The sequence below is a fragment of the Drosophila yakuba genome, chromosome 2L, assembly GCF_016746365.2.
Source record: "Drosophila yakuba strain Tai18E2 chromosome 2L, Prin_Dyak_Tai18E2_2.1, whole genome shotgun sequence".
NCBI classification, from domain to species: Eukaryota; Metazoa; Arthropoda; class Insecta; order Diptera; family Drosophilidae; genus Drosophila; species Drosophila yakuba.
Window position 1 is genome coordinate 28672097 of NC_052527.2, and position 17074 is coordinate 28689170.

Below are 17074 nucleotides of genomic sequence, written 5' to 3' on the forward strand. Positions count from 1 at the left end.
AAATGAAAAAATTTCAAAACATTATTCAAAAGTGTGGGCGTGGCAGTTTTGGGCGGTTTGTGGGCGTAAGAGTGGGCGTGGCAACATGAATCAACAAACTTGCGCTGCTTCTATGTCCCTGGTGTTTGTATGCTTAATCTCACCTTTCTAGCTTTAGTAGTTCCTGAGATCTCGACGTTCATACGGACGGACAGACGGACATGGCCAGATCGACTCGGCTATTGATCCTGATCAAGAATATATATACTTTATATGGTCGGAAACGCTTCCTTCTGCCTGTTACATACTTTTCAACGAATCTAGTATACCCTTTTACTCTACGAGTAACGGGTATAACTACAGAAGCCCGCATAGCCATATTGATGAAATTCAAAAACAAGTAAGGAAATTAATTAGCGACAAAATCGTCGAACCGTCTGTATCCGAGTGTAACAGCCCACTCTTGTTAGTTCCGAAAAAATCATTACCAAATTCACAAGAGAAGAAATGGCGATTAGTAATTGACTATCGTCAAATAAATAAAAAACTACTTTCTGACAAATTTCCACTCGCTAGAATTGATTAAATTTTAGATCAACTAGGTCGAGCTAAATACTTTTCATGCCTTGACTTGATGTCAGGTTTCCACCAAATAGAACTTAAGGAAAACTCAAGGAATATAACATCGTTTTCAACGAGCAATGTCTCATATCGCTTCACGCGATTACCATTTGGTCTTAAAATAGCACCAAATTCATTTCAGAGGATGATGACTATATCATTCTCGGGTTTAGAACCCTCTCAGGCATTCCTTTATATGGATGACTTAATGGTGATAGGATGGTCAGAAAAACACATGATTAAAAACTTAACTGACGTTTTTAATGTATGTAGGAAATATAACCTTAAGTTGCATCCAGAAAAATGTTCATTTTTCATGCACGAAGTGACTTTCCTAGGTCACAAATGCACAGATAAAGGAGTATTGCCAGATGACAAGAAATATGACGTCATCAAAAATTATCCTGTCCCTCATGATGCGGACAGCGCAAGACGATTTGTAGCTTTCTGCAACTATCATCGTCGATTTATAAGAAACTTCGCCGACTATTCACGGCACATAACTAGATTATGTAAAAAGAATGTCCCTTTTGAATGGTCAAGCGAATGCCAGAACGCATTCGAATACCTTAAAGAAAATCTTATGCACCCCACATTATTACAATATCCTGATTTTCGCAAAGCATTTTGCATTATAATGGATGCTAGTAAACAAGCTTGCGGAGCAGTTCTAACTCAGAACCGTAACGGATTCAGCTCACAGCAACCACAGACCTTTAACGTACCTATTTTCTATGACTAATCCCAGTTCTAAATTAACTCGCATGCGGTTAGAGCTTGAAGAATACGACTTCACTGTATAATACCTAAAGGGGAAAGATAATTTTGTAGCAGACGCACTCTCGCGTATAAATATAACAGAACTCAAAGACATGCAACATAAAGTCCTGAAAGTCACTACCAGGCAACAAAGTAGACAAGATAAAAACTGTACAGTAACAAATAACGAACTATTGCCTAGGCAAAGTATCCAAAATGTATCTAAGCCCAACGTACACGAAGTCATAACAAATGATGAAGTACTTTTCGTACTTTTCGTAGTGACCTTGCGAATAACTGAATTAAAATCATTAAGAGTAGCGCTACTCCAGCCGGTGACCATTATAAAAACTGAAAAAGAGATACAATCAATACTGTCTACATATCATGACGATCCAATTCAAGGAGGTCATGCAGGCATTACAAGAGCGAAAATAAAAAGACACTATTATTGGAAAAATATGACTCGTCATATAAAAGGGTACATACGTAGATGTCATAAATGCCAAATGTCGAAAACAACGACACATACAAAGACCCCAATGGCTCACACAGCAACACCAACAAATGCTTTTGATATAGTGATAGTGGACACAGTAGGTTCACTACCGAAATCAGAATATGGCAACGAATACATCGTTACACTTATATATAATTTAACGAAGTATGTTTGATATATTTATACCCATTACTCGTAGAGTAAAAGGGTATACTAGAAGTATGTAACAGGCAGAAAGAAGCGTTTCCGACCATGAAAAGTATATATATTCTTGATCAGGATCAATAGCCGAGTCGATCTGGCCATGTCCGCCTGTCCGTCCGTCTGTCCGTCTGTCTGTCCGTACGAACGTCGAGATCTCAGGAACTACAAAAGCTAGAAAGTTGAGATTAAGCATACAGACTCCCAAGACATAGAAGCAGCGCAAGTTTGTCGATTCATGTTGCCACGCCCACTCTAACGCCCACAAACCGCCCAAAACTGCCACGCCCAAACTTTTGAAAAATGTTTTGATATTTTTTCATATTTGTATTGGTCTTGTAAATTTTTATAGATTTATCAAAAAACTTTTTGCCACGCCCACTCTAACGCCCACAAACCGCCCAAAGCTGCCACGCCCACACTTTTGAAAAATGTTTTGATATTTTTTCATTTTTGTATTAGTCTTGTAAATTTCTATCGATTCGCAAAAAAAACTTTTTTTACGCCCACCCTAACGCCCACAAATTGCCAAAAACTTAAAGACTTTCCTTAGCACTTCCGCTAGCTGAGTAACGGGTATCAGATAGTCGGGGAACTCGACTATAGCGTTCTCTCTTGTTTTTATATTAGTCTTTTAAATTTCTATCGCCCACCCTAACGCCCACAAATTGCCAAAAACTGTCCGTTTTTAAGACTCTCCTTCGCACTTCCACCAGCCCGTTAATACCCGTCTGTCCGTCCGTATGAACGCTGAGATCTCAGGAACTACTCAGAACTCAACTCAGAAAGTTGAGATTAGGCATACAGACTCCAGAGACATAGACGCAGCGCAAGTTTGTCGATTCATGTTGCCACGCCTACACTTTTGAAAAATGTTTAGTTATTTTTTCATTTTTGTATTGGTCTTGTAAATTTCTATCGATTTGCCAAAAAACGTTTTGCCACGCCCACTCTAACGCCCACAAACCGCCCGAAGCTGCCACGCCCGAGTTACCATTCGGGCCGAATGATGGGAGGTGAATATAACAGCAGTAAAGATGTTGGGTGGTTCGCTTATAGTCGGCTGTCGGCACTTTGCATGAGATTTTGTTCAGGCACTTGTATGGGATTCAGTAACACAACTTCACGCTTTGGGTTCAAACTTAAGAGTGATTCTATATTTCTTTCGTTCTTCTCAAGGAGCCTCCAAATCTAAGTACAAAGTTCTTATATATAAGGGTTATGCTAGGTTCTTATGCTGCATCGGCATTCTTGCCGTCTGGTCTGCTGATGTTAGTGTCAGCATTTGGCCGGATGTCGATACATTGTAGATACATTGTTGACCCATTTGTTTATTCGTTTCCCGGTTCGTTGTACCGGAGTGCCCATGGGCGTCGATGTGTTCAGTGGTGTAGGCGTGGGGGTTTAGGGGGTGTGGTGACTGTGGTAACTCCTCCCTCCCCAGTTTGCAGCGACGGCCATAGCGAAGGTATTGCTGGAGCGTAAATAGGCAGGTGGTGATTGTGATCCTGTACGTGGAATACGTGTTTTGTGCGTCGATGCAGCCATGCAGTAACAGTGAGGATGGCGACGAAACCCAGTAGAATGTAAAGGGTCCAAGCGTGTTGTGTGGCGGTTTGGTGGATAGTCAGAATCTTATTTGATGTTTCTATGGCCTCTAGGTGAATGTTTTGTAAACTCAGTATTTCCACAGTTTTATTCCTGGTCATTTCCTTAAGGGGGGGTAGGATTAGGTCTAAGTGCTCAAAGGTTGTCTCAACTCCGTTGTCGTACTCTATGCCATTGATGCGTATAGTTTCGTTCACGTATTTGATGATAGCTGAGCCATTTATAGTGATTTCGCTACCGTTTTTTAGCTGAGCCTTCAGGTTATTGGCGTTGAATGCGAAAATATAGCCTTTTTCCGCCTCGAATACGTCTGCAACAGGGCCTCTCTCTTGCACATCGCAGGAGCTGTTCTTGGAATCCAATAATTGTTGAGTGCAGGTGTCATTTTGCGGTGTGTTGATGTATGCGTCTTTGTTGCATATAAACGTGTCGTCTACTTTGGGGCAGTTTTGAGTCAAGTAGTACTTATTAACATTATTCTTATATATTAAATAGTTAGGGATCATAACAAAGTATTTATTATTAATTGGTAAGGGAATTAATCTGGCTATTTTGTAATTATCTTTTTCAAAAATAGGTATTTGGATAGTAAAAATTATGTTATTTTCGTAGCTTAACGTGTTCATTTTTAACAAATCGTAAATGTGTTGTTCGCTTTTTATCGTAATATTTTGATTTTCCAGTAACATTTTAATTTTATATATTTCTTGTTCGGTTAATATAAATCTAGGTATTACATTTATTTTAGCTAATAACATGCTTTCAATTATATCGTTCAAGTGATTAAGTAGTAATTCTAAGTTATAGTTAATCCTATTTATATACTGTAATTTTTCCAAGGTATTTTCTTCTTTATAAATTTTATTTTGCATATTTTCAAAGAATGTTGTTATTAGAACTTGTTCATTATTAATATGATTTGTAATGTTCTCGAATCTAATTAAAATTTCATTATTGAATACATCTTGAGTTTGGTAATTTGTGTTAACGGTCGAAAGGGCTATTTTAATATTTTCGATGTCTTTACCTATTTCTCTGGCGTCTTCGGCATCCATATTGCCCGTGACAGCTTTCACGAGACTGCCAAATCCATTAATTAATCCGCGTTTGTTTCTCTTGAGTGGGGTTAATGCATTAAGTTTTGTTTGGGCCTGTCCTAGTTTGGATTTTAGTATGGCTAGGGAATCTATTAGGGTGTCATCATATTTAAATGTCTGGAGTGTTTTAGGAAATTGTTCGATACATTTACTAAATTCTTCCAGGTTAATAACATGGCTAACTCTCTTATATCTATTTATAATAAGGGCTTGCCCCAATTCTATTTTTGCTATGGGGGTATTATTAGTCAGGGGTTGTATAGAAATAGCATAAATTGTTGGAATGGTGAACCTGCAATAAAATTTATTTTTTCTTTAGTATAATTCTTCGTATTTTAGATTTGTGTAGTTTTTGATTCCTAGTGGTAACCTGGGTTGGGCCTTGGTCGTGTAAAACTTTGTGTAATGAGAACCTAGGTGTTATTTTATTCCTCCTATTTTCCTTTCTGAGTACCAATGTTTCGGGTTCTAGGGAAGCGGGGGGTGTCCTTGTTTTATCGTCCAAGTATACCAGACAATTGAGGCCTATTACGTCACCTAAAATGCTGTCCATTACTCTTTGGAAAGTAGCGGAAGCATTTTTTAAGCCGAAATGCATTCTTATAAATTCATAATGCCCTCCTTCTACTGTAAAGGCCGTTTTGGCAATGTCGTCTGGGTTCATCTCAATTTGATGAAACCCACTTGCCAAATCGAGGGTGGTAAAGTATTTGGCTTTCCCTATGCGATCTAGTATATCATTTATGTTTGGTATTGGGTACCTATCGGAGATGGTTTTATCATTGAGTTTTCGATAATCTATAACCAATCTCCATTTTTGTTCCCCATTGGGCCCGGCTTTCTTGGGGACTACCCAAACCGGAGCACTCCAGGGCGAGTAACTAGATCTGATTATATCTTGGTTTAGCATAGAATTAATTTGTTTCTTTACTTCCTCTTTGTGAATGTACGGATATCTATAGGACCTTACGTGAATCGGGGTATTGTCCGTGGTAGGGATAGAATGCGTAATTTTATTTGTAAATGAGAGTTTTACTGTTTCGTTAAAAAAAAATGTCTGAGAATTCTTTACATAATGTGATTAGGTTTTGTTTCTCTTCCGGGTTGAGGTGCTCCATTTTTAAGTTATCTAAGGGGTTTACTAAGTCTGGTAGCTTGGGTGGGTCAGAAGATATGTTATTAAGCTCTACAAAGTCAGCTTTGACATATGGTATGCCTTTAAGAGGGCTTTCGAGATATAGGAGTTGGTCAGAATCTCTGTAGTTGGCCACTTCGAAGGTTGTTAAGTGGTTATTTGATTTGTAAAGGCCCCCTGATATGATAAGGTCTTTATTAATATAAGTCGTGTCATAGAGAAAATCCCCTTGATCATTTTGTACCGGCAAGGGTATTGTGGTTTTAGTATGGGCTGTAATGCAAAACACGTTGGAGGTCTGGTTGGTATAGTTAATTATAGGCAAAATTGTGTTAGATGTCTTTAATTGTGAATTTAATATATCTATTTTTGCCTTTAAAAATGAAAGTGAGTCCATGCCCAATAATCCATCAAAAAAGGAGTGGAATCTAAACGGCAATAGATTCATTTTCCCCTGGGTCTTAAACTCAGATGGAAAAGGAATGACAAATTTTTTTTGAAGTACAAAGGTATTTAGGGCTGTTTTGAGCGTTAAAGGTTTTTCTAGGCCCACGCAATCTTTTGATTCTATATGTTTAGGATCAATGAAAGAAAGCGTAGAACCGGTATCTATTAGGAATTTTAAATGGGGACTAAAGGGGAGATTTATCTCAATGAAGGGGAGTGAGGGCTCGTGGGTTGCTGGACTTATGTACCCTGATGGGTTACGGAGGCTGCCTGTTGAAAATTTGTGTCGGGTGTGTCATCCTCTATATTATTGAGGCGACCAGACTGAGTCCTAAAAGGGTTTGCTGTACTGGATTGATTGGTTTCCCTAGAGTTGGGTTGTTGATTGTAGTTATTATTTGGGTATGGTGCGTTACGATCGTTATTAGTTCGTCCGTCGTGAAGTCGGTCTCGGGTGTTTTGATTATCACGTCTATTTTTAGTGAACGTTTCGTTGGGTCCGCGATTGTTAGTTCTGTATAAGGACTGCTCAATTTGGCATTGTTCGTAAGCTTGTTCTATTGTCTGAGGGGCCTTCAAACGAATGAATGTCTTGAGCGGCTCCCTAAGTCCGGTGATGAATGCATTGAGGCAGACCTCATTATACACTGTTCTTTTTGCCTCAACTATGTTATGGTTAAGTTCAGTGTTTTTGAGTATGGAGAACAATTGGCTTTTGATTTTTGAAAGCCCAAAGAATAATTGTCCCAAACTTTGGCGGTATGAAAATGAACTCATTTCACTCAGCAAACTAGCCTCGCTCTTCTTACTAGAGTAGAGCCTAATGAGATTGCCTTTGATTTCGTCCCAAACTAACGGTGTATTCGCTAGTTCTAACGCTTCGTCGGCTCTGTCTACTATTTTGTTCCTGATTGTTCTCAAAGTGAGCAAACCATATGGCGTGTGATCTGCCCCTCTGATTAACATGAGAATTTCTTCTACGCTTGTAATGAACCTGTCTAAATATCTGGGGGTTCCGTCAAACGTTGGTAAATGTTCGACAAAAGCCATGATATCTTTAGGTTTAAATGTGGTTGACAGGGAGCTTATTCCACTAACGGTGGGCGTTAAAGAGGGTGGTCCAGGGCGAACGGAATGAGCTGAATTATTGGAAGCATTGCCTGAATCCATCATGTTCGGGGTAAGAGGGTGATCAATTATTTCAGGGACAATAGGCAACCCAGAAGAACGGGTATTGGGGCGTATAGTTCTGCTAACTGGGGTGGGGACTCCTAATACAGACTGTGCGGTCTTCTTGATATTCTGAGTTAATTTCTTGGACATTTAACCTAATTAAAAAAAAATTTTGTTTCTGATGTGGAATTTATATTAAAGAAAATAATGAACAAGTTTTAATATAATGTGGAATTTTTTATAAGTGTGTATAAGTATGTATTGTATTGTATATGTATATATTGTATTTGTGCGTATAAATTTCTTAATGTATATAGGTTTTGTATGGTTTTTATGTGATTCAATATCTGTAATATAGTTGGTATTATAAAATTGTTGTATACATAGTTTATAGTATTCGGAACATAGCATAAGTGAATGTCGACGATTATAAAAAAGAAAGAATTTTGACTCGATAGGCTTGGCCACTCACTATGCATATACGTATTCGTATATATATGTACAAGTATAATCGCATAACACATATTGTATTTGGTGTGCAAGAGTATAAATTGTTTGTTTATGCTGACGGCGTGACTATTGGTATTGTGTTACATTAGCCATTCGGTACTCGAGTGGAAGCGTATAAACTTTAATTGTTAGGGTAGGTTGGGGTAAAGTGTCTCATTGTTTTTTCGTATTGCAGTAATTTTATGGTTATATGTATAAGCGTATTTATTGGTTGTAGCATGTGTACATATACTGTGTTTGAATATCTATGTGTATATGCGTGGTATGCCACTGCGTCATGACACAAGCTTGTATCATGAGCCGTATAGCATAGGACCCATATCACAGAGTATCGGTTCGCAAGCTTGTGTGCGTGATTTATTGTATATATGTGTATATACGTTGGATATCTATGCGTATATGCGTGATATGCCACAGCATCAAGGCACAAGCTTGTACCCTGAGCCGTATAGCATAGACCCATATCATAGAGTATCGGTTCGCAGGCTTGTGTGCGTTATTTGGTGTATATATGTGTATATACGTTGGATATCTATGCATATATGCGTGATATGCCACAGCATCAAGGCACAAGCTTGTACCCTGAGCCGTATAGCATAGACCCATATCATAGAGTATCGGTTCGCAGGCTTGTGTGCGTAATTTGGTGTATACATGTGTATATACGTTGGATATCTATGCGTATATGCGTGATATGCCACAGCATCAAGGCACAAGCTTGTACCCTGAGCCGTATAGCATAGACCCATATCATAGAGTATCGGTTCGCAGGCTTGTGTGCGTAATTTGGTGTATATGTGTGTATATACGTTGGTTGCAAGCTTGTGTGCATATTGTGTATTTAGGTATATATATATGTATGCATGGGTGGTCTGCCACAGCATCATGGGACAAGCTTGTACCATGAGCCGTATAGCATGAGCCCATATCACAGAGTATCCGGTTCGCGAGCTTGTGTGCATATTGTGTATTTAGGTATATATATATGTATGCATGGATGGTATGCCACAGCGGCACGAAACACGCTTGTTTCGTGAGCCGTATAGCATAAGACCCATATCATAGAGTATTTGATTTGCAGTGATTTAATGTGAGTTGTGACATAATTGCAAGATAGTTTATTAAGTAATATATGGTTATGTTTGATATTCTATTTGCCATTGTAGGGGATACCTTAGGCCGTGGAATTTTAGGTAGAGACTATTAAATTTGTTATACCGTGGCTATTTTTTACTTATTTTGCTGACCCAATGCGTTGTTTGCTACACACAATTTAGCGCACATTACTCGGTTTGTTTGTTGGCTATGCTTTAATAATTTTTCTTTTAAACTTTACTTATGCGTCATCATGTGCAGCTCACAATTCACTGTTTATATTTTGTCGTCACAATAGCAGAAAAGTAAAAAAAATTTGTGTTGTAACATGTTATGCGATAAAAAAAAATTCTTTCTTTTTTTATTTTGCTGACCCAATGCGTTGTTCGCTGCAAACAATTTCGCGCATATTACTTGGGTTGTCTGTTGGCTATGTTTAAATATTTTTCTTTTTAATTTTACCCAAGCTCTTATACGTCACCGTGTGCAGCTCACAACTCACTGTTTACATTTTGTTGTCACTGTAGCAGAATATATTTTTCCCTTTTTATTTAAGATTCTTTACTTATTGAGCTATCACTTATGCTTTGTTTTTTACATTTTTCTTTACTTACAGGTAAGTTAATGTATAGATGTAGGAAAGCATCCTACCGGCTGCGCCAGTTACCATTCGGGCCGAATGATGGGAGGTGAATATAACAGCAGTAAAGATGTTGGGTGGTTCGCTTATAGTCGGCTGTCGGCACTTTGCATGAGATTTTGTTCAGGCACTTGTATGGGATTCAGTAACACAACTTCACGCTTTGGGTTCAAACTTAAGAGTGATTCTATATTTCTTTCGTTCTTCTCAAGGAGCCTCCAAATCTAAGTACATAGTTCTTATATATAAGGGTTATGCTAGGTTCTTATGCTACATCGGCATTCTTGCCGTCTGGTCTGCTGATGTTAGTGTCAGCATTTGGCCGGATGTCGATACATTGTAGATACATTGTTGACCCATTTGTTTATTCGTTTCCCGGTTCGTTGTACCGGAGTGCCCATGGGCGTCGATGTGTTCAGTGGTGTAGGCGTGGGGGTTTAGGGGGTGTGGTGACTGTGGTAACTCCCGCACCTTTGAAAAATGTTTAGATATTTTTTCATTTTTGTATTAGTCTTGCAAATTTCTATCGATTTGCCAAAAAAACTTTTTGCCACGCCCACTCTAACGCCGACAAACCGCCCGAAGCTGCCACGCCCACACTTTTGAGAAATGTTCAGATGATTTTTCATTTCTTTATTAGTCTTGAAAATTTCTATCGATTTGCCAAAAAACTTTTTGCCCCGCCTACTCTAACGCCCAAAAACCGCCAAAAACTGTCAGTGCTGAAGACTCTCCTGCGCACTTCTACTAGCTGAGTAACGGGTATCAGATAGTCGGGGAACTCGACTATATGAAAATATGAACTCAGTGCATAATGTTTCGCGTATCGTAGGAGATAAACATTTAATTTTACCATTTTTCTTTGCCGATAAAAGTATAGAAAGAGAAGGGAAATACTCGTCAGTTGCGCGGACAGTGGACTTTCGAAACATACTCATCTGTATTCCAGCTTTCAACATAACTTTTAAACAATTAAAAATAAAACAATCGAATTACAAATACGGATAGAGCAATGCTCGGAAGCAACGCAATTATATTCCCAAGTGCTTGATTATTCAAACATTTTAATTGAAGTAAATGACAGATTTGCTGTGCCAATAATGCAGTATCTTATTTTGGGCCGAAAGGTCAACCTAAGTTAGACTTTCTTCCATATTTCAGCAAACTTAGTAATACCTGAGCACTAAAGCATAGCAGAGGAAATTTTTGTCTAAAAACTTTTAATTGTGGACATAATACGACTGATAATCGCTCTTACTGTATTCCAAAGCAAATAAAGATAACTAGGCAAAAGATTTTTTTTTTTATGGAATTGAGAAATTGAAAAGAATTTGAAAATAAAGAAGAAGAAATAAAACGAGAGAATATTTGAATCTATTTATCGATGAGTCTCAAAGAGTAAATCTCAATGAGTCCACATAGTTGGGCGCCACTTTCTTAATTATGTAATAATATTTTACTAACTGTAACGTGCAAGGGTATGTGTTTTACGGACGATCTGTACTGGCGGGGCACGTTTTAAATTTCCGGATCTAGCTCTTCGGCTTTGGGGGTGGAGGTTTTGCTTGCACAGATCTCATACCGGCTATACTAAATTATCATAACTAAGATCACAATGAACGTGCCGAGATATAAACAAGCTAGTTAAGAGAACCGGAAGAGGTTATTTTTTTTATATTTTTTTTCTGCGCGTCGAATTTATATTTGCTTTTGCCAAAAGCACCGTTGGTTTTTAATAAATTCTTTAATCATTATATTTAGTGCACATAACCCTGTTCGCTTCGCGAGTGAATCTCTTTTGATTTCTGCACTATTTCAAACAAATTAATTAAACCTTTGTATGCACATTGTGTGCACCCGCTCTTTTGCTCTCCTACGCAAAATCCAAAGTTCAAAGCGTGCTGAGTGCGCTCTTGTACACTTAAGAGCTCGCTTGCAAGTTTTAATTTTGTCTGAATCAAGAAAACATGGCGTTTGCGCTGCTCTTTGACAGCTTAATTTTCTAATTAAAACAGCCTAAATTTGGGAGGCGTCATAAACTTTATTTCATGTGAATTTGCGCTTAGCATTGCGGCGACAATAATAAAGGTGGCTGTCAAAAAGTTGGTCGACAACTATGCTTAGCAATCATAAAACAAAGAGTGATATCATAAAAACGACTGCTGCTGCCAGCTAATATGCACTGCATGGAAAAAACCGAGAGAGGGCTGTTAATGCTGCGGCTGCGGCCTGCGGAGGAAGAGTGAATGCATCAAATCGACTGTCGGCCCATATGTATTGCAGAGAAAAACCCGAGAGAGTACTGTCAATGCTACGGCTGCGGCTTTACATTAAATAGGCATAAGAATACATTATAAGAAATCATAGGGATATGCTCAACCCGTTGGAAGACTCGCTTTCACCCGCAACATCTAATGGCACCAGAAACAACTTCCTGACCGCTCTACAAATGATACCGGATACGCCCTTAACTCAGTCACTCGAGGTACGTCATCCTTTCCTGGAGTAAGACCGACTACGAGCCAGTGGCCATCAAATTGGAGGAAGGTTCTTGTCCTTGACCAGTACCAAATCATCTATGCGAAGAAGTCGACTTGCTGAGCGCCATTTGAAGCTCTGTTACAGCAGGGTTAGATATTCCTTACGCCAACTAACCCAAAACATCTGCTGAAGGTGTGTTACTTTCTGCCATTCGTCTAAACGATTGTAGTTCATAACAGTCAAGTCAGATTTCACAAGCGTCTCAGCGGGTTCGCAAAAAAGAAAGTGGGTGGGAGTCATAACGTCATGGTAGCCTGGGTTTTCTGAAATTGATACTAAAGACCAAAAATTAAAGATTCCAGAAATTTGACAGATGAGGGCTCGCGGCTCCTCAAAATCTGCCTTACGGAATTCATAAGTTGAGACAACAACAATACCACCGAAAGCTCCAGCTTCAGTACCGTCAATGTTTTTAAGGGAGCTGCTTTAAGCTTCGTGTACTTAGAAACATTGTACACGCAAGCTCCGTACGCTTTGTTTAGTGTAACGCCAGTGTTCTCAATACAAAAAGGAATTATAACTCCTCGCGTTAGGCAGGCTTTCAAGGATTTGAGCTGCGGGGCACGCTTTAAATTCCGGCTCTAGCTCGTCGGCACGGACTACACATCACTATTAATAAAGACTTGAGCGTGCTTGCGACAAAAAAATAGGAGCTAGAACTAAACCGGAAGGAAATAAATAAATGAATTCTAGAAAGGGAAAGTTAAAAGAAAGGAAGATAGGACAAAGAGAAAATTCTCATTTGCGAAGACACGGATGTTGTTCTGCTCGCTTTAGGCCCACCCAACCTATGATCATCTTCCGCAGGAGCATGGCTCCAATGATCCCTTGAAACCTTACGACCGTGGAGTCATAAGTAGAGTCGGTAAAGGAAATGTTAAGTTGCTCATGCTTTCTTTAAACATTAAGTTTCATGTTTGAGTTTGCACTTAAACCCAGGTTATATAAACTCACGCATCTAATCCATCGGCGAAAGATCGATCTCCCTCGAAGGTGTTCTGAAAATCGTATGGCATTGGCAGGCCACTTTGGATTTTAAGACATTAGTTTAAACAAAAGAGTCGAAAAAGGCATTCTTCTTCACGATTCGTTTCAATTCGCAACAAGAGAAATTTTCTTAGATTTTATCTAGCTTTACTTATATTATAAAAAAATGTATTCTAATTCTTCAGAGGTTTTTTCATTAAATATTCATGGCTTCTAGAAAAAGTAATCAAATTCACAAAGTATTTCAGATGAGTGTCGTAAAGGTTATGTAACTCGTTACAGGTTACGACCAATTTGCGGCGAAAATGACAAGAAATTTTTTTCGGCAAAACTGGGCTAAATCCCATTTAATGGTTTTGATTTAACGCACAAGAAAATTTACAGTCGGACATCGGATGCTTTATTCCGTACCAATAGCACTGATCTACACTACCCTTCGGGTTATGTTCACTTTCTAAATTTTTTTAGGTTAATCCCACATGGGTGCTGGTGTTAACTGGGGTCAAAATTATTCGGACACTTTTAGCACTGCCAATTTCCCATTAGAAGTTTCATAAAACGCAAACGCTGGTCACTGAAGAATAATGCGCATGCGACCTGTTGGCCAGTTAAACCGCACTCGATATTATTTGTTGATCTTTCTCCTACTGCTTCTGCTGCTGCTCCCTTAGTACTCCATTATGCCCCTCCCAGGGGTGCTCCTCGGGACAGGGACGCAAACTCGGCTTGCTGGGCTCGATCCTCTGGTTGAGCCCCGATGAAAGATAAGGGTTTTCCAGACGGAAAATTCCGACCTTTGGCACTGGCTGTCAGTCTGCCGCCTGGTTGCCTCCGTTGACACTATTTTCGTGACCTGGGCAACAAAAGGTTATGCATCTGTATGCAACTGAACACGGCTTTACTTGATTTTGGTTAAGCTTTCGGCGAACACTTGTTCCCGCAAACAGATTTTCACAATCCACGTGGACACTATGTGATTATTCTGGCTTTTATCAGCAACTGCAACGATGTGCACTCTACCGGATCTCAAAAGGAAAAGAATTTTGCACGAAAACGGATGGAGTCGATTAGCCCTTTTTCTCTGCCACAGCATAAAATTTCCTAATCAGGCTAAAGCTTTTCAGATCTTCCCTGGCGCATCGATGAGCTATCTGGTATTTTGGTCAAAAACTCTGTTCAGGCAGAAATGCAGCTAGCTAATTAAAAAATGCATGTGCATTAAGCTTGAATTTCGTAAAGCTTTTACCGAAATGCCTCGACGTTATTTCCGTCGCGGAAAGCTAGGCTCAGAGTACCACGTAATTTAGTGCATACTTCTAGACAGAAAATGTTTATATATTTTATTGTTTATCTATAATTTATTTAGGTATCAGGTTACATCTGGCTAGGGTATATGTTCGACGGGTACCCTAGACTGATGACACGACTGAAGACACGTCATTGCCGAATATCTTTCGCATGGTAAGTACCTATTAGTCTTCCCTGTAAATCTTCTAGCACGTAGTAGGCTCTTCCTAGCCTTCTGCGAACCCTTGATTTTACAAAAGAAGGACCAAATTTAGCGTTGTATCCTGTTTGGAAACAGCTTTGCTTAAAGTTTTTTTGGAATACTTCTTCCGTATAAGAAACAACTCGAGACCGAAGATTGTACTTCTTTTCATTCTCGGAGTGCTTTCCAGCATTTTCTTGCATGCTTTCTCCCGTACTATATCAAACGAGTCTGATCGATTGAACTTCAAAAATCGATCATCCAATAGGTTGAGCTTCCTCAACAAAGAGTACGTAGAAGCAGAGGTAACCATGTGTTCCCCGAAAACTATTTAATAAGGATAAGTTCCTAGGCTTGAATGTACGGACGATCTCAACGCACAACTAACTAAGTATTCGTCCCAGTCTTTTTGATCGGGTCTCACATATGCTCTAATTGCAGCGATAACTGATCGGTTAACGCGCTCGGAGGCGTTCACCTGTGGCGAATGTACAGCAGTAAATGTATGAGTAATGCCATACTGCTGCATTAACTTCTGAAAAGAATGTGAACGGAATTGAGATCCATTATCTGACACAGTCGATTCGGGAGTGCCATACGACATAAATAATTCTTCTTCAAGATATTTTATGACGACACCTGAATGTATCTTCTTTACTGATTTAAGAAAGACATATTCGGAAAAATGGTCAAGGACGATTAAAACTCCAATGTTTCCACTTCTAGACCTCGGATAAGGTTCAAGAAAGTCTATAAATAAGCGTTGGAAAAATTGTTGACTCTCAGGCGCTTTTCCTAACGGTGGTCGCAAAACGTAATTAGGTGCTTTTGTGGTTTTGCGCACCTCACACGCACACCTTAACGTTTGCTACAAGTCCAGGCCAGAAAAAATAATGTCTAACTCTATCAATGGTCTTGTGTATCCCATCATGAGCAGACAACGAACTATCATGAGCACGAGAAAGTATTTCAGAAACCAATTCCATAGGTACCCAGAGCTTCCAGGCATATTCTGTAACGAACTGTTTTCTTAGTTTCTGCTCGCTACGAATTGCAACGGCTAGCTCAGAGAGTTTGTTTTTTCGTCCCACCAAATTTATGATTTGTGAGATTGCCCGACCAAGAAGAAGACAGAGTTTCAGATTTAAACCACCTTTATTCAGTGTCACTTGCTGAAGAGAATCCAGTGACCCTCGCCGTCGGATGCGCGTCGTTGCTTCTTCGCCGTCCTTCCTTCGTCGTCCTGCGTCGCTTCCGATGGGGGATCCGTACCGGATCGCCTGGGGCATAGGATGTTATGGTGACAGGGTGTATCATCCGTGAGACAAGCTAGTGCTCCTCCCCGAACCACCTTTGCCGACCTCTGACTCCACCGTCCCTTCCTGCGTATGCCAGGCACTCGTCGCCCTTGCCGAAGGATCACCTGCGGGCTCGACCGGTGCTTAGGATGTTATGGGGCAGGGCTCCGTGATATAAGCTAGCGCTCCTCCCCGAACCACCTTTGCGACCACTGACTCAACCGTCCCTTTCTGACCACGCTAGGTCCTGGTATTCGTTTGTCCTTCGCTGGTCCTTGCTTGCGGATATCCTCTCTGGATGCTCGCTTGGCGCACTTGTAATTTGGCTACTTCACTGTCACTCGGTATTGACTGTCTGCTCGTGTGGCGTACTTTCTCGCTGACTTTCCGTGTACTGCGCGTACCTTTCCCGATCGACTATGTGGCTGTAGGGCCCTCCGCGGACTTTCTTATTGACTGTCTGTCTGTATGGCACCTTCCTTACTGACTGTCTGCCCGTATGGCACTCCGCGTACTCTCCTGATCGACCGTGTCCACACCTTCTGCGTCTGCTCCGACTGTCCGGCCGCACGCCTGTGTCCTGACTGCGCGACTCCGCTTGCTCGTATGACCTACGCGTGTTAGTTTGACCGACTGCCTCGAGCCGCGCCTGCGTCGCCTTTTTATAGGCCGCGGGGATCCCGCTATTTCCCTTTTGCGCACGGCTCACTCAGGTCCAAGGTCCAGCGCAGTACCGTTAGTTCACGGGGCGTCCTCTGCGGATAACTTCGCACCTCCTTTTTTTTTATGTGAGCAGTGTTTGTGCCCTTGCCCTCCCCTGTCCCAATCAACTCGATTCTCGCCTTTGTTGTTTTCCTTTTATTGGGGCACATACACCCTAATCTCGCCGCCGCGACGCACCTTCACTCGGAACCGCTGGCCGTCCAGTATGAACAGCTTGGCCCAGCGGCCCTTATGCCGTCTGGCCACCTGGGCCTCGGCCTCCTCGACCATCT

At 40.4% G+C, this 17074-nt stretch overlaps 1 protein-coding gene across 1 annotated transcript; it reads right to left on the reverse strand.

Annotated features, from left to right (window-relative positions):
* Positions 1-3188: 3188 nt before the first annotated feature.
* Positions 3189-10224, reverse strand: LOC120320665. The gene is made up of 2 exons (XM_039370985.1): positions 9739-10224; positions 3189-5056 (listed from the first exon to the last, which is right to left on the reverse strand). The coding sequence occupies exons 1-2, from the start codon at positions 9792-9794 to the stop codon at positions 3442-3444; spliced, it is 1671 nt and encodes a 556-aa protein (XP_039226919.1). The 5' UTR covers positions 9795-10224; the 3' UTR covers positions 3189-3441.
* Between the last annotated feature and the right edge of the window lie 6850 nt (positions 10225-17074).